Consider the following 23,058-nt stretch of genomic DNA (forward strand, 5'->3'; position numbering starts at 1 on the left):
ACTTGTTCTGGTCTGTGCACATTTTGGGTGCATTTTCTTCTCTAGCTAAACTACCAGTTATACTTTTTATTTTGACTTTCTGTGATATGATAATGAAACTACATTGTGAGTTTTTCTCCTATTTAAACACTTGTCCAAAACCATCTGGGCATGGTAGAGCCTTCACTTCTTTCAGTAGACATGTCTGGGAATGGTTTCATCCATATGGAATAACTTCTATGATGTGTCTCAAAAATTGCCTTGATAATTGCTGTGCCATTGGCTGGCTCAACAAAAAGAATGAGTGAATCCTTAGATATGAAATGGTCTCTTAAAAAGCGAGAAGGGGTGTGGGTGAAGAGAGTACAGAGCACTGTGTTTGCTTTTCTTGTTGCAGCTTTACTTTGGATAGAGTTTTGTCAGGCTGTTGGTTTAGTGCCTTTTTGCCAGTATCAAACTAACTTGCAACACACCACAGCACTGTTTTTGTGGCTGGCAGGGGTTTTAATGTTTCATTCTTCATATGTTTTCTGCATTTTTTTTCTTTCTTTCTTAGTTTCACTTCTTAATTTGAAATGACTGCAGTGGTATTTTTGTTTGTACAATACCACAAATTGCAGCAAGTCTGTCTCTCAGCATTTTAATGGCTGTGGGAAGCAGTTTTTTGCTTTGGGTGAGGTGAGGTCATCTGAGCTGAGATTTTTCTAAGGACTGAAGATGTCTTTCGTAATGTAGCTCCTGAACTAATTGAGCTGTTCTTGCTGCCAGTGGCAGCAGAGGACACACTTTTAATTCAGGAGCTTTCCCTGGGGTGCCAACAACACTGGAACTGTAACCAGTGAGATTTCAGACTGATTCTAAAACTACAGGTGAAGACTTTCCAGTGCTGTGAGACAGACAAGCAGAGGGATTTCAGGCAAGCACATTCTTGGCTGGAAAATTAATGAGAAATAGACTTGATCCTCTGCTAGAGCTGCAGGCAGGCAGACTGTTCTGAAACATGCTGCCTAATGGAGTGGAATGAAATCAAGATGAAGTAGCTCATATTCAAAATCCAGCTAGCAAAAACATGGACTTAAGAAGGCTGAAGGATGTGTTGCAACAGCTGGGCACTTTACTGAGCAAACTGCAAGAAGTTTGGGGTGTTTTTTTTGAGCAGACATTTATTAAATGAAGCCTCTCTCAGAAGATTCTCATGGCCAGCTTTAAAAAACCTCTAGTTGTATGGTTCAGTTTTTCCCTCTTTTTTTTTTTTTCTCTTAAAACATGAGTGAAACTCCCTTCAGTGTCAGTTCTTGGAGGTTACAGGCAGGCATTTTCTCTGGGAAGCTGTGGCCATAATGCTGAAGTCTGATGTACTGTTTGTAACTTTGCACAGTTCCTTATCATGAGACATAAAAACATACACCACTAACAGAACATTTCATCAAATTTCAGGCCTAATTTTGAAAGAGGAGGGTCATCTTTAAGTAGGTGAGGTGTTGATAAATATAGTTATTTCCCCAGAACTCTGTTTAAATGATAACTTAGAGCTCTCCCATTTGCTTTAGGAGAAGCTGCACTCATACCTAAGTGTGAACTTCCTCTGTCAGCTTTTGAAACAAGATTCAGTCAGACAGACTAAAAAGTAAACAACTGCTCAAAGTCATGTCCTCAAACTGTTCCATCTGAATAATTTGGTTCTTTTTAGTGCCTGGTTTTCTTGCAGGAACATGAGCTGCCTTTGTCTGTAAATGAAGCCATTACACACAAAACAAGTCATTAACATGCAATGTCCCATTCACTCTCTTGTTTGTAAGAAAATCATTCCAGGCCTTGAGAACCTCTATTCAGCTTGGGATTTCAGTGCTGGTTGTGCCATTCCTGCTGAATCCAACCACTTTTTTGTCTTGGTGCAGGTTGCCAGATGTTGTGCAGCTGCCAGGACAGCTGTCAGCCTGAAATTGTGCCCATTTGGCAGCTTGGAGGTCTCATCAGTGTGGTGTAGCAATAGTTCAAATAATCCAAGGGCCAAATCCATTCTCCTTGCTGTCTAGTGAGCTAATGATCAAACACCTCTCAATATTTGCAGTTTAATGTTGTTCTCTGAAATTTTGAGCTTTATCAATATATTTTGCAAGCACTGCAAGTAGAATTTTACCTCATTGTTTGTCATCTCCACAGGTTCTCCTGTGCCACCATCTCAGTCCCCACAGTCCCTTCTGATGGGAGCCAGGTTGCAGAGTGCTCCTACTCTCACAGATATCTACCAGAACAAGCAGAAGCTCAGAAAGCAGCATTCAGACCCAGTTTGCCCATCCTATGCTGGCTATGGGTACAGTCATTCTCCACAGCCAAGCAGGCCAGGCAGCCTGGGGACATCCCCCACCAAGCACATGGGATCCTCTCCCAGGAGCTCAGACTGGCTCTTCAAAACCCCCCTGCCCACCATCATCGGCTCTCCCACCAAGGTTTGTTACATTTCCAATCCTCAGTCACACACTGCCTGAAAACAATAACATTTCAGGGTTCTAACTTTGATTTTTTTTTTGGTGTGTTTTCTTGCTCTTGATTCCTAAAGGCAACAGCTCCTTTTAAAATCCCTAAAACTCAAGCATCCTCCAACTTGCTGGCTCTGGCAAACCGCCAGGGCTTGGGTGAAACGCTGCAGCCTAAAGATATCACTGAGCCAAGGGACTTCAGCCACTTCCACTCCAGCCAGGCAGCTGACAAACAGGCAGGAGAGCAGCACAGCAAAACCACCTTTGGCAGGTAGGCACTGCCAGGAACAGAACATTCATCAAATTTCAGGCTGAATTTTGAAAGAGGAAAGGATACCTTTGAGTAAATGAGGTGTTTATACAAGATATTTCCCCCAAACTCTATGTTAAAATGATATTTTAGAGCTCTCCCGTTTGCTTTAGGATAAACTTTGCATCCCTGAGCAGCACAACTGCACACAGCAACTCTCAGAGGGTGAAAAAGCTGTGAGGGGATGCTGAGGTTTGGTGTGTGCAACAGAAACATTTTGTACTGGCTATAAATATAGCAGAGACTTCCTGGAGCACTTTGTGTTGCTGTCTAGTTCCCTTTTGTTTTGATTAGCTGAATCTGGAATTTCATTGCCTCTGTAAAGCCTGTAGAATTTTTGCTTGAAAATATCTATGGCAAAATTTGCAATATAAATTTTTCAAGAGGAAAAGGTCTCTTTATTTTTATGGTTTGCTCTATTTTAGAAGATCCACGATAACAAGCAAGATTTCAATACTTTTTCTATTTTTGTTGAAAAATTCTCTGTAGTAAATACCAAGAATCTTAGTTATCCTTAGTTGCAAGTTGGATGATATTCCTGAATAACTTTTTTTTTTGGGAATTGATGTGTTTTCCTGTCCAGGTCTGTTAGTACTGGGAAGCTGTCAGATCAACAGGTAAAAACCACCCTTGGGGGCCAGTTATACCAAGGCAGCACAGACAGCCTCAACACAGAGAGGCCAATGGATACAGGTGAGGATCAGAGTGATAAATCCAAGCTCTTTCCCTGTGCCTGGGTTTTTATGGAATGCCAGCTGGATCACAGCTCTGCTTCCAGCTTGGAGGATTGGTTCTGACAATTTTTAGCCTCAGCACAGAAGGCTTTTTTTAATGTTTAAGGGGATCTGTTCCATTTCTTTAGCATAGCTTTAAAAATAACTGAGACAGGAAAATACTTATTTCTGTGCTAAACACAGAAATATCTGACTGCCTGTGCTGGCTGGAGGGGTTTGGGATTTTCTGGTTTGGTTTTATTTTTAATTTAGCATTTGTGGCTTTTCATTTTCCACCTTGATCTCATATGAAAGCAAATTTATGTAACTCTGTGTGTTTGGTTGGGTTTTTTTCTCCTCCTCCCTGAGTTTGTCCCTTGCCACCTCCAGAAGTTCTCCCTTCTGAGCAGGTGGAAGGAGCTCTGCAGACAGGGCTGGTCTTTAGCCTCCAGACCTGGCACAATCTGCCTTTAGAATTTTTCTGCTTTATCTTTTACTGCAAAACTGACATCTTCAGGCTCTCAGGGAGTCTCTGTTGCTCTTTTCTGGGTGAGAGTAGAACATTGAGATATTGAAAGTAAAAATATACATTAAGCTGCACCTTGACTGTCTGTGTCTCACCAAGACTGTCCACTCAGCTTCTTTTATTTCCTGTGAGAACTTCTAACTTAGTCCAGGGCTTGGATCTGCATCAAAGCACATTGTGTTGCAGTGCTCCAGTTTGCTGCATGTAATTACTTCTTGCTGTGATTATATGGAATAAGGACTGACTTGCTGAAATGTTCTCTCCCAGCTCCAGCAGGAGCCTATGGAATTGCAATGGCAACTCCATCCATGGCAAGTGGGGCGAGTTCTCGGGCTGTCATGTTCACTGTGGGGTCCCCTCCAAGCAGTGCCACCCCTCCCACCTGCACCCACATGGTCCTCAGAACCAGAACCACCTCAGGTAAGGCTTTCCTGGCATTTGTGTGGACATTTCTCAAAGGCAGCACTTGGGCTTGTCCAATTCTGGGGCCTGATTGCTACCCTGGAAAAAGTAGAGATTAATACAGATGGTTTCTGCCTTTTCCCCCCAAAGAGGGTCAGAGGCACAGATTTACAATCCAGCAGTGAGTAACCTCCTGTGTACACAGCTTTACTCCCTCACTGGGAGTGTGATCTCCATGGCAAAGGTGGAGAGGAAAAGTCAGAATTCTGATTTTTGCATGCTGCCATGCTTTGTCCCAGAAGCAGCACATCAGGGGTGGGAGCTGCAGTTTGGTAAGAGCCAAATATCAAATATCAGCCAGCATCAAATATCTGTGCTGCCAAATATCAAAGAGCTCAGGGTGAAGGGTTCAGGTGGGCAGTGTGAGCCACAGCACAAGCTGCAGTCCTTGTCAGCCATAAATCCAGAGCTTTAGGAATTGTCACTGTTGTTATATTTCACCCTCTGCACTCCCTGCAGGGAGCAGTGAGGAGAGACTCCATGGGGTCTCTGTGCTGGCTCCTCCTGTGTCCCTTGCTGTCACCCCCAGCCCCAGGGCTGGATCAGACTGAATGTGTGTGTTATTTTTCTTGCAGTGGGATCAAACAGCTCTGGAGGCTCCCTGTGCTCCACCAGTGGCCGTGTGTACATGGGCTCTCCTCCTGGCATTTACATGGGCTCCTCTCCTCCGGGGGCTGAGGCAGCTCCCAGTCTGAAGTACATCCCCTATGGTACTTCCCCTCCCAGCCTAGAGGGATTTATCACTTTTGAAGCTCCTGAATTGCCTGAAGAAACTTTAATGGAGGTATAGAATCAGTCATTTCATGTTTTCTAATGTGTGATGTTGCTGGTACAGATGTGGTAAATCAGGGTTGCTCCGTGTGCTTTGTAGTTTCCTCTGTGCTGTTTCACTTGTTGGTTTTTATGTTTAGTGTCTTGAAAATATTGCTGGATCAGTAGTTGCCAGTTTCTCTTAGGTAGTTATTGCTGGCATTTGATATGTTTGAATTGGTAACCAGAGGAACATGACTGATTTTGTCCCCCAGAGCCTCCCAGAGAGGCCTCTGTTCATGCCAGTGGCTGTGGGTGCTGACAGTAACAAACCCCTCTGGGCATTTCATTCCTGCCTCACAGTCAGGCAATGACTTCAATCCCACTTGTGGGAAGACTGTCCTATATTTTTTTAGGATGTGTGGGGGAGTGACACTTTAAAAACACAAATTGGGGTGGTCTTTCACCAGAATGCTATTCTTGGAGTGTACATTTCTCAAGGCAGATTGCTGTTCTGGTTTCTCATTCACATCTTGCTGGAAGGTGTTTGGGTCCCTATTGAATATCTCATATAACATGAATGCTTACCAGTGCACTGTATTCTTCCCACAGATAAAATTTTAAATGTATTTAGACCTGTGTTATTAATTAAAATATTATAAACATTGCTAAGATATGTTTGATTTGTTTTGAAGGCTTCTTTTTGAGGAGGAGCTCTGCATGTGTACTGTGTGATTTACTGACAGAGCAGCACTGAGCTGCTCACTCCAATTGAAGTTTTTAGTCTGAAGTGTAAACTTTGGCCACCTTTTAACACAATTTAATTCCAGAACCAAGTGTAAATTAGAGTGAGGCAGATCAGTTCTTTTGTAGGTATTCAGTCTATTACATAATAAAAGCCAAATGTTCCTCCTGGCTCTTCACACAAGTGCCAAGCATACTTTTGTGTTGCTGATAATAAAATAAGTAATGTGTCCAACTTGTGATTCCTTTAGTTCCTCAGGTTTCAACACAGAACTCCATGTACCAATTCCTTTGGCTTTGTTGAAAGACTCTTTAGGTATAAGCTACAATATCTTGAATTCATTAACAAAGAGAACAAGTTCAGATCTGTTGGGGCCCATTTGCTTCTGTCATCCCTAATGCTGCCTCTAGCACAATGTAATTCCTGCACAGAACTGACATAACAAGAAATCTTTAAGTGATTAACAAGAGTTTTAAACGTGGCTGATGGCTCAGAGTGGTTAAATTGCTGTCATCTTTCCCTCTGCCAGAGAGAGCACACAGACACCCTGCGTCACCTGAACATGATGCTGACATTTACTGAGTGTGTCCTGGATCTGACAGCAGTGAGAGGGGGCAACCCAGAGCTCTGCACTTCTGCTGTGTCACTGTACCAGATCCAGGAGAGCATTGTTGTGGATCAGATCAGCCAGCTCAGCAAGGAATGGGGGTAAGTTTGCAGTCAGAGAATTAGTCAAGATCCAACACTTAAAAATTTGTTGAAACTCTGCCCTTGTTGCTGGGAATGATTGCTTTCTTGTAGAGAATCTTTATAGGAATTATTTTTTATGAAGACAGATCAGAAAGAGCAAAGATAAAATATTTTTTTCTGTTCTGCCACTTTCCTGGGGAAAATGTTGAGCTCAGGCTTGAGGTCAGCAGTGCATTCCTTTCTGAGCAAGGAAAATTATGTACCAGCTTCATGCAGATCTGAGCCCTCATCCCTTCCTGTTGACTGAAGGCCTGAGGTGGAGTTTGGGAGGGGAGAAGAGGTGTCCAAATTTGGATTCACTGGAAAAAACAGTCAGCCCTAATACAAAATCAAAAGCAAGGAAAAATATGAGAAGTTTGAAGTGGTGGGAAAGGGCAGTTCTACTTCCTGCCTTCTTCCTGAAGTAATAAAAACCCAACAGAAAACCCCTGTCAAGTGTTTGCTTTTTACAACTGAGAATTCCAGGGGGATAGGAAATGAGAAGTACACCCTGTCCCTTGTGGTGAGACACTGACCTCGGGCAGAGAGTCCCCACAAATAAGTGCTCCTTTCTCAAAAGTCTGCATTTAAAGCAGTTTGTCTTTGCTGCTGCAGCTCCTAAATGAGCAGATGTCCCCTCACCCCATGACAGTGTTTGTGAAGGGAAGGGAGGGGTGGAGCTGCATTTTAAACATCTGTCTTCCTTTTCTGCTGTTGCTGGCTCCTGTGGGGTGTTGTGATTAAAAAGTGATGTCTGTCCTTGGCTTGAATGCATTCAAAAAAGATATTTTGATGCATAAATTACTTTTGTTTTCCTTTTCTCCCTAGACAAGTGGAGCAGCTGGTGTTGTATATGAAAGCTGCCCAGTTACTGGCATCTTCTCTGCATCTTGCCAAAGCACAGGTCAAATCTGGCAAACTGAACCCATCCACTGCTGTTAAGCAAGGTAAATGCAACATCATCTAATTTGCTTTGCTTGTGAATTTTCTTTGCTGATACATCACTCAGAGAGCTGAAGTTGCAACCTTTGTTTTGTTTTTCTTCTCTGCAGGAGAACTGTAGATATGTAGAATTGCACAACTCTCATAGTAAACAGCCAGAAACAGTTAGGAAATGGGTATTCATTAACTTGAAATGGAAATTATGTGATAGATACTCAAGTCATAGAAGTGGTGGAGTAAATAAACACTAAAACTACAAGTTTAAACAAGTTTAGTTTACAAAGCTGAACTTAGGCTGAGTTGTTTGAGTTTTGTTTGGGTTTTTGTTTTTTAATTTCTTCTTACCTTTCTCCCAGTTGTGAAAAGCCTCAATGAGAGATACAAATTCTGTATTGGAATGTGCAAAAAATTGACAGAAAAGTTGAATCGTTTCTTTTCGGACAAGCAAAGGTTCATTGATGAAATCAACAGTGTGACTGCAGAGAAACTCATCTACAACTGTGCTGTGGAAATGGTGAGTCCCTCCTCTTCCCTGAACTCAGGAATTGCCTTCTCTCACAGATCTCTTCTACATAACCAGAAAATAGAATTGATCTTTTCAGTGACCACAAAGGAAAGTGAACTGCTTTAGTGATGAGAGGGAATTCTTGTGTCACACAAAAGATTCTGACAAATGTTGTGCTTAACCCTGATAATGGTGGTGCTGTGTACAATTAATTCATTTCTTTACAAGAGAACGCAGGTGGAAGAATGAACATATTTATTCACATCAAAAAATACTTTTATGGATTTTTTTGGTGCAGAATATTCTCACAATTAATTCATTTCTTTACAAGAGAATGCAGTTGGAAGAATGAGCATATTTATTCATATAAAAATGTTTTTATGGATTTTTTTTGTGCAGAATATTATCACAGCACAGGTGCTGTGTCAGAATCTGTGTCAGATTCTGTGTCAGAATCACAGGATGGTTTGGAAGAGACCTTAAAGATCATCTAGTTCCACCTTCATTTTGTTGTCTTAGTTACAACACCACATCAGCTAAATCAAAGCTGAAAAAGAGTTTCTAAATTACACTTTTAGGTGATTAATTCTGAATTTCTCATTTTGCTGCTTGCCTAATGGAGTGTGTGAAACTGTCCTGACTGATTGCAGGTGCAGTCAGCAGCTCTGGATGAGATGTTCCAGCAAACTGAGGATATCACATATCGATACCACAAGGCAGCCCTGCTGCTGGAGGGACTGACTAAAATACTGCAAGACCCTGCAGATATAGAAAATGTACACAAGTGTAAGTTCAGCTGAATCATGAAAATTACATGGAATTAATTCATTGTAAAATATGTCTGGTGATCACCTGTGTTGTGTCTCTCTCTGCAGATAAATCCAGCATTGAGCGAAGGCTTTCTGCACTCTGCTACAGCACAGTGGCTGTGTATGAGCAGTAGGAATATCCTGAGGACCAGATGGTGTGAACATAAGGGACCACATCAGTGATACTGCACTTTTTTCACTACAGCTTCATTGTTGTCCTTGTTCTGCCCCATGTGGAAGATGATTCTTACATTTCTGTGGTGACTACCAAAGAAACAGCAGCATATTCAAAGAGGAGAAATTCCAAAAGTACACTTGCCTTACCAATCCAGCAGCTCCTTTTCCTTCCTAGCAACAGAATTTAAAAGAATCTCTCTTCACATTTCAAACTGATCCTTGTACGTGTGCTTTGAACTTGAATGATCAGGGGTTGTTGTTTTTCCCTCGTGAGGTTTTTAGAGAGCGGCTCCTTCTGCATCAGGTACAAAAAAAGACATTTCCCTCAGAAGATTCCCTCAAGAGTTTTTAAAGCTGTTCAGTAAAATGTGGCTGAGTGAATTTGGGAAACCCTAACCATGTGCAAGTGCTGCTTGAAGCTTTTTGGGGCTCAGCTGCCTTGTCTGGAGCTCACCTGTTGTACACATGGCTCAGGTTGTCATATGAAGGGATGGCAAACACGCTCTTACCCCAGGGGAAAAGTGGGGATGGAAAAAATTCCCTCCATCTGTGCAAAATCCCCAGGGGGTTTTCAGCTGATGTGGATACTATTTGATGATCTTCTTCCAAAATATTTTGTTTTGCACTAATTTACTAAAGCAACTGTATATTCATTTTTGAAGAACTATATTAAAAAAAAAAATCTAGAGAAAGAAGGCACAATGGACTTGGCTGAATTTCATTTCAGTGTACATAAAATTCTTTTCAGAATTTCAAATGTAGCTTCTAGAAGACTTTCAAACAAACTGTGTAAAAACTTGTATTCATGTGAACCTTTCCATTTTATACCTATTTGTCTAATACTTGAGTAACTACTGCTCTGGACTTTCTCAGTAATAGCAATGTTGAGTTGCTGGTTGTTTGCTTTTTCTATAGATTTGGTTGCATCTTTTGTTGTGCATGCAATATGTGCATTAATGCCTGCAGTCTTTAGGGGTGTAATGACAGTTCTCTGTAGTTTGTTTCTTGGGCAGTATTACAATAAATACTGTAAACTGAAGGGTTCTGCAAGGAACCATGCAAAAAAAAAAAAAAAAAAAGATAAAAAAAACAAACCAGAAAATAATGTTGTGGTTTGAGATGCTGATAAAATGATGTAGGATCTCTACATATAGAGTGTGTGAAAAATCAGGATTATTTTGTGTGCATTTTGGGGGAGAGGTGGGAAGCTTCATTTAGCCTTATAGGCATTGTCATTTCAAGCATCCCATGAGATCATCAGGACAGCAATTTGCAAAGTATTTGGGCAGATCAGCTTCTCTGGAAATGGTTCCTATACTTTGTTTTTGGGACTTTTTTTGTTACTCAACTGCTTGAATACTTGAATAAACCATTCTCCAGGACAAAATCATTTTAATCCTCTTAAACACAGTGGTCTGAACTATTTGACAAAGTTGTACAGGGCTTACACATCAAAATATTGTTTCAGTGTTGGGATAACCATGTGTTTCCTTTACTTTGACAGAGTAATGTACTTTTTACCTTATTTATCTGTATGAAATTCCAACAGTTAATTTGAAAGTGTTTGTTTATATAATGTTTGTATTTTTAGGTCTTTAATACGGTGTTTCTACCTCTCCTTTGTAATTGCATGCATTATTCTTGGAACTAGGTAATAACTCACGGAACTGTTGCGTAATAGCCTTTTTATTATGGCCTGTATAAATGTATATTAAGGTAAAAATAAATACTGACACTAGAAGTGTTTCTATGGTACAACTGAGTTTCTGTGTCTCTGTGACCAGAGGTGTTAAATTTAGGAAAAAATCTTTATTTGCCTGGTTAAAGAAGTTGCTGAATATTTGCTGAATATTCCCCCCAGCAGGGCAGGATGGGGCAGCATCCTTGAGTTCTTTATCTCTGGATAGCTCAGGCACAAAATGTCCTTGAGTTTGTTTTTCTCTGGCTTTTGCAAGACAATTTACCCTGCTGCTTTTTTTTTATTATTTCCATTTTTTTTTAAACTTGGATTGGAAGACAAAAATGCTAAGTAGGATCCTGGGTAACAGCTGTATGATCTCCCAACAAGGTGCTTATTTGTTGCCTCTAGCAAAGGGGAGCTGTTGGGGCTGCCAGAACAGCAAATACAGAGCTAATTGACAAAAGCTGGCAGGAAGTTACAATTTCTATCCAAAGTTGACAGAAAATAGGCTTTGTTCACCTCACAGCCTGTGCCCTCTGCCCAGCTGAGATATGCTGTGGGAGCTGCTGTGTGGATATTGTATTTTTGAGCTGTACTATCAAATTTTCCCCAATTTATTATTAAAAACCCCTCCACTTGTGAGCGGCACATAAAGAGGATGAGGAAGGAGTGAGCTGGGAATGCTAATGATATGTCTGAGCCTGAGCCTAGGAACAAAGCAACAGCTTTAATGCACAAGTCTCAGGAGATAGGCTGCTTTTCTCAGGACCTCACTGGGTTTTGTTGGTTTTCTTTCTTTCCTTTCAGGATTCAAGCTCATTCTCCTTCCCCTCTTGCCAGCAAGGCTACAGCTGCACAAACAGGAGGAGAAGAAAAGGGCTATTCTTGCTGGCGGTTTTCAGGAGGAGACCAACGTTCATGGCCTGTCTTTCTGCATAAACTCATTCCACAAAGATCGTGAAGCTGTCCTCTGTCTTTGGCTCTCCGTGCTCAACAGCAGGTGCTTGTTTTTAAAAAATACTTTTTTTCCCCCTAGCCTTTGAAAGATAGAACTTGAGAGATTTGCTGGGCTTTTCTAGCTCAGCTCTCCAGCATCTCCGTGAGTGTTTTGCTCCACTCTGTCCATTTTACAAAATGTCAGCTGAAAAATCTAAACCACCTTTTGATTCTGACATTTGCTGCTTTTCATAAGCAATAAGTTGAACTCTCAACCCTTCCTCTGACACAGAGAAGGAAATCCTGTTAATTTAACTTGCAACTTAAGATGCTACAAGTTATTCCAAGGAGCATTTTGAGGAGGGAGCTGTTGCTGGGACTGCCTGGGTTTTGCGTAGTTCTTGCTGTTATCTTGTACAGCTCCATCAAATTATTATCCCATCACCTCAGGGTTCAGAGGCAGTAACTTGTGATTCACCCATGTCCCAGTGCTGTGCCCAGCTACACCAAAAAGGGAAACTTGCTTTTCATCTGGAGCAGGGAAAGCTGGATCCTGCTGCTTCCAAAGCTTGTTGAGGCTTTGAAATTCAGATAGGCTGGCTTGTGACCTGACTTGTGACCCACCTCCTTTTGGATTCCTGCTTCCTGTCATATTTTGGGAGACTTTTTATTTAAATTTTGATCTTTTGGCTGCTCTGAGCCCTGCTTGCCACTATCTTTTTTGACAGTCCAGGGTGCTGTTTAAGTCTTTAAGCAAATCTCTGTTCACCCTGAACTTCCCCATCTGACCTGAGCTGTGCTCCTGGCTGTGGCTTTTCCCAGAGTGCCCCCACAGCTCCTCCTTTCTGCAGAGGAGTGGAGTCCATCAGGGTCACCCCTCTCCTGAGGTCTCCAAGTCAGCTGGAGCCCAGCTGAAGGAAGCCTTGGCACTGCTCCTTGGGACAAACACCTTTTCAAAAGGCTTTTGTGCAGGGCAGGCTCCCCCCTCCTGGCTGCCTGCAAGCCAGCCCAGTGCCAGTGGGGCTGTTGAGTCTTGTTGCAGCCCTTGTGCCAATCATTCCCATTGTTTGTTTGTGTCCCTTTCACATTTTCCATGGCCTGAACTCTGTCCACAATGCAGCCCACAGACCAGGGCTGTGTGTCACACAGTATCTCCTTCTGGCAAATGTGAGATCAGCCCCAGCTTTCAAAACAAGTGATGCCATAAATGAACTGAGCTGCATTATTCCTGTAGGTTCCTCAAAAACCTCTCCCTGTTGTGCATCTTCTGTACCCACTTTTATGGTTGAGTGCTGTTTGGGGTCTGGCTGGGTTATGTGACCTCCAGAAAACATTTGGAATTTGAGACTAGGCAGACGTTTAAACAGAGACGAAGGATTGTACTGAAAACTCGAAGTTGTGTGAGTGTGGTGTGTCAGCTAAAAGGACATTTATTGATCAGCTGTGTTATGTGGTGGACTCTTGAAACCAAATACTGCACAGTTTATCTTCCAAACCAAAGTCCTCCTCTCCCAAGCTCTGCTGGGTGCTTTTGGAAGCACAAAGGGCTGCTCCCCAGGGCAGGGCAGCCTGTCTGATTGCTGTTAATTGACTCCAAAGGGGGGTGAGGGCTACAAGGAGTGAGGGTAGGGGGGAATCTTGAGCTCAGCTTCTCAATAAAACACCTCTTGCTGCTGTAACTACAGATTAGAGCCCCCCCAGCACTGCTCACCTCCCAGTTCCTCTGGAGTTCCATTGCTTTCCCATAAATAGCTCCCTTTATTGTTTCTTAGTGATTGAATTAAAATAGCAAACACTGCCAGCTCCCAGGCGTGGGGAGCACGGGGTATTCCTCTGTCTCACTCAGGATCCCACACTTCCCTGAAATCCTCCTGTCTCACCCGGCTGAGACTCTGCAATGCTAAAAAAGCCCTCAGCCTTGTTCCCTGTCCCCAGCTGGCCAAAAGATGTCCCTGACAAGGACCAAAAGGGACTCTCTGCCAGGATGCTGCCTCATTTCTGCAGCATCCCCACAGACCACTGGGATAACTGGGAGCTGGGATATTTGCTTCCAGTGTGTGCTGCCAAGTACAAGCAGCACTGTTGTGACATGAAAACCCCTCTGGGCTGATGGGTGAGAATTTTACAAGCTCTGGAGAATCCATCCACCTCCCTGCTCGTGTTGCCAGCCTGGGTGGGTGCAGTGCAGCACCGTTTCCCCAGGCACAATGTAATGCTCAGGCTTCTACTCCGATTTCAGCACCACTAATCCTCATACAAATTCCCTTGGGCCTGCACAGAGCTCCAACCTCCTGTGCCTGCAAGGATGCTGACAGGATAACGGGGAGCATTTCCATCAGACAACGGTCCTGTGAGGAACATTCCTGCTTCCACCCATGGTTTCTTCAATGCAAACCCACCTTTTCTTCTTACACCACCGGGAAGGGCCCTGTCAAGCCCAGCCTGTTTTTCCTTCTCATGTTGCCTCCTGCACACAAGTTGTAGCAGTTGCTCATGTCATTCTTCTCCACAGCAGGGTGTTTACTGCTGAGATTTGTGCTGCAGCTTGTGAAATGCTGAGCCACAGCCCCGGAGGTGTAAGTGAAGCCAGCTGACCACAAAAGCCAAGCTTGGTGTTTGGGGGGGATTGTGGTTCTGCACAATCTGAAGCCAAAAGGCACTCCCAGCTTCGGAGGGCTGTGTTGATGTGGGAAAATGGGATTAAACTTTGCAGAAGGGGTGCTCTGTGCTGGGAGCCCACATCACCTGGGCAGGAAGGCCCGGGTGCCAGCCCTGTGTGCCAAAGAGGTGCAGCAGGCACGGATTTAGCGGGGTACAGCTGCAGCAGCAAAGGCGCTGGGTAAATCGAGTCACGAGAGGCAGCGTGTAACAACCTGCACACAATTTTAAATAATCACCGTGCTTTTCCTAGGACAAGTTGTGGCAGGTCTATTTTTAACCGGAATGTGCCCAACCTTGCCCGGGCTCCTTTCTCGGCGTTTTTTCTGGCTCGCTTCCCACAACGCGACTGTACCAAGGTTAATAGGACCCGAACAGCACCTGCCCGGTTTCGCTGCTCCTCCGTGGCAGAAGCCGCTGGCACGGCACGGCAGGGCCAGCCCCGCTCTTTCCCCGCTGCCTGTCTCGATAAGGCTCCGCAGGGACTCTGCCCTCCGCCCCCAGGGCAGCCCCACGCCCCGGCAGCGTTTCACAACCGGCCCGGCAGCGCCAGAGCCGCTTCCACCCGCGGAGCCCACGGAGGGACTGCGGCAGGAGGGAGCATCCCCGAGCCAAGGTAGCGGCGGCACCGTGGGGACAGGCACATCCTGCACCCCGCTCCGCTTCCTCCTCCTCCTCCTCCTCCTCCTCCTCCTCCTCTCTCCCACCGGGACCACCGGGCAGGGGGGGGAGCGGCTGCCCCGCGGCCTCGCCCGTTCCGCTTCCGTCATGTGAGCGGAAAGAGGAAGCGGCGGCGGCGGCGGCGACCCCGGTGGGCGGCGGGGCCGCGGGGGCGGAGGGTCCTGCCCGGGGCTGGGGGCACCGGCCGGGGGGAGAACCAGCGGCTCGCAGCCACCGTGCCGCAGTGTCACTGCCACCCCAGCGCCGGCGCCGCTCGGGGGTCCCCGCGGTTCCTCGGGGCGTGAGGGAGGGTCCCCATCCCGCCGTGTCCTCGCCGGGTGTCGCTCGGTACCGCGCTGCGCTCCGCCCCGCCGGGAGCAGCCCCGGCTCCCTCGGTGACATCCCCACGCTGCCACCAACGCCCTGCGCTGCTTCTCAAACTTTTCTAACTCGGGAGTTATGTAAGGCTTCGGAGAGATGCGGCGGGGTGAGGGACGAGCGGTTGCCTGGAGATGGGCCGGGGGGAGCGGCTGGAGGGCGGGAGGGCGCTCGGTGCTGCTGGGGCTGGGCGGCCTCCATGGCCCTGTGCTGAGCTGGGGGTGGCCGGTGTCTCCTCAGTGCTCAGCAGCCATGGAGAAGATGCAGCAGGTCGTAGGCCGGGCCAGGGCCGCCTTCAGGTCGGGCCGGAGCCGCCCGCTGGAGTTCAGGATTCAGCAGCTGAAGGCTCTGGAGAGGATGGTGCAGGAGAAGGAGAAGGAGATCCTGGCAGCCCTCAAGGCCGATCTGAACAAGGTCTGGGTCGGGGAGTTTCTGATGTCTGTGCATCAGCTGTGCACAGACAGTGGTCGGCCCTGAAGGGAAAGTGGGAAGGCCAAGGGCTGCCTTTGCTGTGCTAAATGACTTTTGCTTTTGTCCCCCTTGGCCTTGTGCCACCGTGGCCTGCAAAGGTCTGCTGCCACCATTTCTGAGAAAGAGTTAGTCTAAGGCAGAACTGCAAAGGCAGTCCTGGCTGTCAGGTTTTGGGTTCTGCCTCACACACCCATCTTTGGCCAGGGATCCTTTGTCACTGCCAGTGGCAGACATTTGGAAGCAGCAGGGCTGAGATGGTGGCTGTGGGAGCTGGCTGCCTTTTCCATCTCTTCCCCAAACTCCCTGTTGTTTCAGTGTGGGTACAACGCCTACAGCCATGAAATCCTGGGCGTGCTGGGGGAGCTGGCCCTCACCATAGAGAAGCTGCCATCCTGGGCAGCCCCTCAGCCCGTGAAGAAGAACCTGCTGACCATGAGGGACGAGGCCTACATTGGCTACGAGCCCCTGGGCGTGGTGCTGGTCATCGGGGCCTGGAACTACCCCTTTGTGCTGGTCATGCAGCCCCTGATTGGGGCCATTGCTGCAGGTGGGGATCCAGCAGGGCCTTGGTGGGGTTCTGGTTGTGTGTGGGCAGAGGACTGAGGGCTCATGACCGTGCTGTGTGTGCCCTGCAGGCAATGCTGTGGTGGTGAAGCCGTCAGAGGTCAGTGAGAACACGGCTCGGCTGGTGGCTGAGCTGCTGCCACAGTACCTGGACAAGGTGAGTGTGGCCTCGCGCCTTACATGAGTGTCTTGATCTGTCCTGCTTTCAAAGGGCTCCTGCAGGTTTGAGCCAAATGCTTTGCCTGCTCCCTTCAAAGGAGCGTGAGCAGGAGGCACAGGAAGGGTTGAGTTACTGTTAGAGTCCAAAGGTACATTGACAAATTCTCCCTGTGTTTGTGTATGAGCTTACATAACGCTGCTGCAGTGTGACAGCCTTTGTGACACCCATGACCGTATGGAGAGCTGTGTTTGCACTTCTCACTGCTCTTTTGGAGCTGTGCTGGGGATGCCCTTAGGCCAGCACATGTTGTGTGGGATGCTGGCAGTGCCTGGCTCTTCCTGAGAATTGAGCACTGGGTGTTCCATGGCAACGTGGCCTGGGTTTTCATGTCCTGCTGAACTGCACTTGCAGGAGGAAGTGTTGTTCCTCCTCCTCTTGCCTGGCAGTTCTGTCATCCCTTGCACTGTCACAGAGATAGGCTGTTGCTGTCACTGCACAGGGCCCTGTGGAGTTTCCTCCAGGGTGTTAGCGCCTTCTCTGGGTGGGAGGCAGGAGCAGGGGAAGGAGGCAGCCCTTGGGAGAGCCTGGCAGTCATATGTGCCCTGATTCTTCCTGTGTGGGAGCAGCTGCACAGCCAGACTCAGCCTTGGCCTCAGCCTTCATTTCTTTTAGTTCGTGTGTCACAAAATGAGAAACAAATCTTCATTTAATGGGAAGGAGCAGGGCATATCTGTGCTACCATTATATTTTGTCCCTGTCATGGATTAGGGCACAAACAAGTCTGCCCTGTGCCACATTCAGAGCTGCTGCATTGATGTGAGTGCTTTGAATCAAGGTAACTCTCAGGCTCTTGTTTGCCCTGCAGGAGCTGTACCCTGTGGTCACTGGTGGAGTTCCTGAGACAACTGAGCTGCTGACCCAGAGATTTGATCACATCCTCTACACTGGCAACACTGCAGTGGGCAAAATTGTGATGGCAGCAGCTGCCAAGCACCTGACCCCTGTCACCCTGGAGCTGGGGGGGAAGAGCCCCTGCTACATCGACAAGGACTGTGACCTGGCTGTGGCCTGCAGGTCAGCTTCTTGCACCCTCAGCACTGGGGCAGGGGAGTATCTCTAGGGCAGGATGCCCAGCTGAGGTGCTGGCAGCCAGGCTGAGGGGTGGGGAAGGGACTGAGCACGGAGCAAGCATGTTGTTTTCTGCCTTGCCACAGGCGGATAACGTGGGGCAAGTACATGAACTGTGGGCAAACCTGCATCGCCCCAGACTACATCCTGTGTGACCCATCCATCCAGAGCAAGGTGGTGGAGAACATCAAGGCCACTCTGAAGGTGAGGGAGGAGTCCCTTGTGCTGTGAAGATTGTCCCAGCTGTGATTTCCTGGAGCTGTGCTGTTGGAAGGTGTGCTGAGCACTTTTGTTTCTGCTCTTCCCTTTTGTCAGGAATTCTATGGGGAGGATGTGAAGTCATCTCCAGACTATGAAAGGATCGTCAACCAGCGTCACTTCAAGAGGGTCAAGAGCCTGCTGGAAGGGCAGAAGATTGCTCATGGGGGAGAGACTGATGAGGCCTCCTGCTTCATAGGTGCTGTGGAGGGGAGGTGGCAGTGGGTGCTGTTTGTCTGTGCCTTTGTTGACCAAGGTGCTGTGATGGGCCAGGTCTGTGTCCTGCTCATGCTGTTCTCTCATTCTCCCATTTGCCTCAGCACCAACCATCCTCACAGATGTTTCCCCGGAGTCAAAGGTGATGGAGGAGGAAATCTTTGGGCCAGTGCTGCCCATTGTGCCTGTGAAGAGCGTGGAGGAAGCCATTGAGTTCATCAATGGTCGGGAGAAGCCCCTTGCCCTGTATGTCTTCTCCAACAACAAGCAGGTGGGTCTGGGCTGTGCCAGAGGAGATGAACACTGTTGAAATGTATCTCCCTTCACAGTATTCTCAGTTACTTGGTCTGGTCTCTTCTTTGAGCCTTTTTAATCTTTTGGTTTGTTTTTTTTTTCTTTTTCTAGTTAATCAAGAGAGTCATCTCAGAAACCTCCAGTGGTGGTGTGACTGGAAATGATGTCATTATGCATTTCTTCCTCTCGACTTTGCCTTTTGGTGGTGTTGGTAAGTTACTGGAGTTCCTTACGAGTTGGGACTTAATATACAGTGTGTCCCAGGGAACAACAACCCATGGTTTGTGTCTGGGTATCCCTGTGCTTCCTACAGCTCAAGACTCTCTGTGCAGCAGGTCTTGATAATAATTATAAGTTCTGAGAGTGCATTAGGATGGGGGCCAGGAAGGAAAAATCTTTGGGTGTATTTTTGGAAAGACTGAAGCATTTTGTGCAGCCTGCTGGGGAAGGTGCATTAAAACCATTATCTGCAGTCAGAGTGACTGGTGTAAATGAGGTGAGGAAGAAGAGGGTTGGAGTACAATGTACATCATAGAGACTGAGAAGTGCTGCAGAGGAAGGCTCAGTTGTCCTCAGGTGGGCAGAGCTGAGGCTGAGCAGTGCCCTGCCTGGCTGTGTCCCTCAGGGCACAGTGGGATGGGTGCCTACCACGGCAAGCACAGCTTCGAGACCTTCTCCCACCGCCGCGCCTGCCTCATCAAGGACCTGAAGATGGAGAGCACCAACAAGATGCGGTACCCACCTGGCAGCCAGAAGAAGGTGGACTGGGCCAAGTTCTTCCTGCTCAAGAGGTTTAACAAGGCCAGAATTGGGCTCTTTGTCCTGGCCCTGCTGGGGGTGGTGGCAGCAGTGATGATCAAGGTGAGTTTTGGGTCTTTGCTGTCTATGGCAGTGCATGTACAATTTACCTGACCCGTTCTTTGCAACTGCAGCTCTTTTGTAGAGCCTGGCCTCTTTTTCTGTCTTGAGATTTATCTGTCCCACCTTAAATTCTTACCTTCTCACTCTTGCAAGCTGTCTGTAGAATAGGAATATCCCCGGAGAGATCTCCAGGCTGCTGTACTCCCTGTTGCTCCTCCCTGGTAGGTGACACCCGTGGGATGCTCCCTCCAGAGGCAGAGGTTGGTAGTTTTGGACTGCTTAGGTGTGGCTTCCATCCCAGAGCTTCCTTCAGCAGCGTTTGAGCTGCCTCCCAGCCCAGAGAGCTGCAGTCTGTGCTGTGGCACCCTGGGGAGGGAAGCTGTGTCCCAAAGCTGGGGTCTGTGACAAACTCTTGTTTTCCTCGCCCATCGCAGCCCCTGTCTGACCTCAGCTCAATTATTCCCATTTCCTCCCGTGTTTCCAGCTGGGCAGTGCGGAAGGGTGGGATGTCCTCTCCTCTCTGCAGGAGGCAGAGGCTTGCAGGAGGTTCGGGATGCCTCCTGAGGTGGAGGAGCAAGATCTGAATCTCTAAGCCCAATCACTGCCGGTTCTCCATGTCTGACAAACCAGACACTTCATGTGCCTTCACTGACTGCTCCGTGGGGATTACTGAGCTCAAGGGAGCAGCTCCTGAGGGCACAGGAGGAGGCAGGGTGGATCAGAGCTCTGCCTTTCAGTCTGTATAGCTGCTGCTGCTTGGAGACACTCAGGAGCCCAGCATCCCAGGGGAAATAACCTGCTCACATAACCCAGGAGGAGATTTAAGAGCCAAGAACTGGCTCAGGCCTCGAGGCAGCAGCCAGGGAGGCAGGCCCTGTGCAGGGCAATGAGAGGGGGGAATCTCACGGCATCTTGAAATCATTTGGGTTTCTCAGAGCCACCAGTCTGTGCTGAAGAGAAAAGCCCTGTTGGTTGTGCTGGCTGTGCAGAGGCTGGGCTGGCCCAGTGGGTGGTAAGGAGGAGCAGGTTTCAGAGCACTGCTGTGGCTGCCACAGTGAGGTAGGAGCCTTTTTCTTCTCCTGTGTGTAGACCTAGTTTGAGACTGGGAAAAGCTTTGTAGATGAGTGAATGTGGGGCTGAGCCAGAGCACGATGTTTTCCCTGGCATCTGAGATAACCAGTGCATGCTGAGGGGCAGGAGAGCTGCACGTTGGGGAACCCCTGCCTGAAGAAGGGGCTTTGCTTCAGGCTGTTCTAGAATGGGAACTGGTTTTGTCTCAGCAGATCCTTCACAGGGTGTTGCTCTTGTGTTTTGCTTTCACAGGTGCTTAACTGATGAAGAGAGGAGAAGGCACCATGTGCTCATCATACTCTGGGTGCTGGCTTTGTGTCTGTTTCCTTAAGCTGGGAAGTCATTCTTTTCTTTTGTTCTGGGTGATTTCAGTGAGCTGTCGAGCACACAGAGTAGCCTTAGAGAGGCACTAACCACGAGAAGGCTCAGATTCCTGTTTACTTAAAAGCCATGCTGGAACAGAGGGACCACTGGGGACAAGCTCTCCGAAGGAGGACTGCAGAGCAAGAAATTCCAGTCCCTGCCTGCACCTTGTGCCATGCAGAGCTTCCAGGGACACACAGTGTCCTGCACCAAACCACTCACCTTCCTTCACTGACCAACAGGAGCTGAAATTTCAGCAGCCCTCGAGCTGAGAGTGTTTTCCCTGCAGTTTTGGGGATGTTCTGAACACCCACCCTCCTGGTGACAAGCCTGGGACAGGCTGTGCTGCCCGATGCATTTGGCTGTGAATAAACCCAGTGAGGTTCCCCTTGCCATTTAATTGAGGTGAAACATTGTCACATCTCTGCAATCCAGAATCATCCACAGCTGCTTGCTGTGGTTCTGTGTTTCATCATGTGCCTTTAACAGTTATTTAGCAGTTAGAAAATTCCAAAGGTGATGCCTGTGCTGCCTGTATTGTGCTGATGAGTGTCTCATGCTGGAGCAAAAGAACTTTCAGGCCTGTTTAGAGAAGTGGGAATGACAAATACCTTGTGGATTAGCCCAGCCCCACACAGCCACTTGCTTTTTTCCCTGTGGGACAGGGAAGAGAATTGGAAGAAAGTGAGAAAACTTGTATGTTGAGATAAAAATAGTTTAATAGGTGAAGTGAAAACTGGGCTTGCAGGCAGGTCAAAGCAAATTAAGGAATTTGTTCATTAATCCCCCTCATCAGGCAGGTGTTCAGCCATCCCCAGGAGAGCAGGACATCATCACACCTGGTGGTGACTTGGGAAGACAAACACCAGAACTCCCAATGTCACAAACCCAAAACAGCACCATCCTTCTACAAAGAAACTTAGTGTCTAACACAAAAATTAACTTCATCCCAGTACAAAGCTGTTCCTGGTCAGGTTCCTCCAAGGGAAAACAATTACTGGAAGAGTGGGTGTGCTCCTTCGTGTTTGAGTTTCTCAGGATTCTGTAATCTTGCACTGGGGGATTATGTGGGGCTTGTTCTAGCTTGGGGGAAGGATGCTGAAGGAATTGAAGGTGAAAGAGCCTTAGAACTATTAATGTTAAAGCAAACCGAAAAAAATATTACTAAATGCAATTACTGTAGAGTAGAAAATTATATTTACTGTGCAATAAGTGGGATTTCTTCATGTCTGGTGAAAATCCATGTGCTAAGCCTTTTTGATGATACATTTTGCAAGGCACTAAATAAACACTGAGAATTTAAATAATCAACTGAGTGTGGTAAGTCCTTGCAGTCTCCTGAAGAATCCTGCTCTGCTGGTCCCAGCTCTGGCCATGGCTTGGCTGAGTGGCTCACAGGTGTTGTGAGGTGTCCCTGGCACCCTGGCAAGGCTCCCCCAGAGCTCTGTTGGAGCCAGGCAGGGAGCAGGGTGAGCCAGCAGAGGAGCTGGCTGGTTTCCCCCTCTCAGATCCATGCTGGATTGCCTGGTTGGGGTTTTTTACATCCTGAGTGTTGTAGCTGTGGCACGTGGGCCAGGGGTGGGCAGAGGCACGTGGGCTGTGCCATCCCACACCAGGGCTGAGTCACTGCCCTGCCTGGAGCAGCCACCCAGGGCTGGACAGGGTTGGGTAAAGGGCATCTCATGATGCCCAGCAAGAGCCCTGGGCCGGGGCCAGCTCTCCCGTGGGAGGAGGGATCGCCCCCAGCCATGGCAGGGGAAGGGCTTGTGCCTGCTTGCAGTCGCCACAGGAGGCTGGTGGAGAGAGAAGCTCCTCTGAAGGTAACTTGCTGTTTTTCCTTCGTTTTTTAATGAGTCACTTTGCTTTCTCGGGCTGTGTCACGCAGCTGTGGCAGTGGGTTGGGAAGGACAGGATTTAATTATTCTAAGGGGATCTTGGTGTGTTGGTTGGGTAGGGAAGCAGGACCAGATCTCTGGTCCTGACTAAAGTGAAATAATAATAGTGTCACCTGCTCCTTTGAAGCAGGTAAAATCTCTGCAGTGTTTCTGTGAAGATGTTTGAGGGCCTCAGGGTTATGGGTACAGTCCAGCTCTGGGCACACAGCTGTGTTCCCAGCTGGCTGCCCACCCTGGCCATGGTCATCTCTGTGCTTTGGCTCCTTGGGAACATCCCTGTGAGCAGAGGGTGGAGTGGCTGGTGGGTTTGAGGCTTGGAGAAAGCACTCTCAGAACA

The 23,058-nt window shown here is 47.4% G+C and overlaps 2 protein-coding genes across 8 annotated transcripts in view; both read left to right on the forward strand.

Moving 5' to 3' along the window:
* The window catches only part of ULK2 (unc-51 like autophagy activating kinase 2), a 36,981-nt gene extending 26,096 nt beyond the window's left edge, over positions 1–10,885 (forward strand). Inside the window, exons 19-28 of the mRNA XM_059486776.1 lie at positions 2,143–2,429; positions 2,540–2,730; positions 3,353–3,462; positions 4,276–4,428; positions 5,046–5,254; positions 6,495–6,673; positions 7,523–7,641; positions 7,993–8,150; positions 8,792–8,927; positions 9,017–10,885. Of these exons, the coding sequence (XP_059342759.1) occupies positions 2,143–2,429; positions 2,540–2,730; positions 3,353–3,462; positions 4,276–4,428; positions 5,046–5,254; positions 6,495–6,673; positions 7,523–7,641; positions 7,993–8,150; positions 8,792–8,927; positions 9,017–9,084 (1,610 nt within the window). The 3' untranslated portion in view covers positions 9,085–10,885. The remainder of the gene's footprint in view (positions 1–2,142; positions 2,430–2,539; positions 2,731–3,352; positions 3,463–4,275; positions 4,429–5,045; positions 5,255–6,494; positions 6,674–7,522; positions 7,642–7,992; positions 8,151–8,791; positions 8,928–9,016) is intronic.
* A 3,889-nt stretch (positions 10,886–14,774) lies between these two features.
* On the forward strand, positions 14,775–22,133 carry LOC132082504 (aldehyde dehydrogenase family 3 member A2-like). Of its 7 annotated transcripts, none has more exons than XM_059486787.1 (12): positions 14,775–15,018; positions 15,681–15,854; positions 16,227–16,458; positions 16,547–16,632; positions 17,501–17,709; positions 17,850–17,967; positions 18,079–18,220; positions 18,342–18,508; positions 18,643–18,742; positions 19,157–19,392; positions 20,328–20,451; positions 20,716–22,133. In XM_059486787.1, exons 2-11 carry the CDS (start codon positions 15,693–15,695, stop codon positions 20,406–20,408), a joined length of 1,533 nt encoding a protein of 510 aa, XP_059342770.1. In that variant the 5' UTR covers positions 14,775–15,018; positions 15,681–15,692; the 3' UTR covers positions 20,409–20,451; positions 20,716–22,133. The 7 variants fall into 7 exon arrangements, with proteins under 7 accessions (XP_059342770.1, XP_059342773.1, XP_059342776.1 ...); XM_059486790.1 differs by having other exon boundaries at positions 20,836–22,133; XM_059486789.1 differs by lacking the exon at positions 14,775–15,018 and adding an exon at positions 15,131–15,213.
* Positions 22,134–23,058: the final 925 nt, after the last annotated feature.

Source organism: Ammospiza nelsoni, chromosome 21 (genome assembly GCF_027579445.1).
Source record: "Ammospiza nelsoni isolate bAmmNel1 chromosome 21, bAmmNel1.pri, whole genome shotgun sequence".
Taxonomy (NCBI): domain Eukaryota; kingdom Metazoa; phylum Chordata; class Aves; order Passeriformes; family Passerellidae; genus Ammospiza; species Ammospiza nelsoni.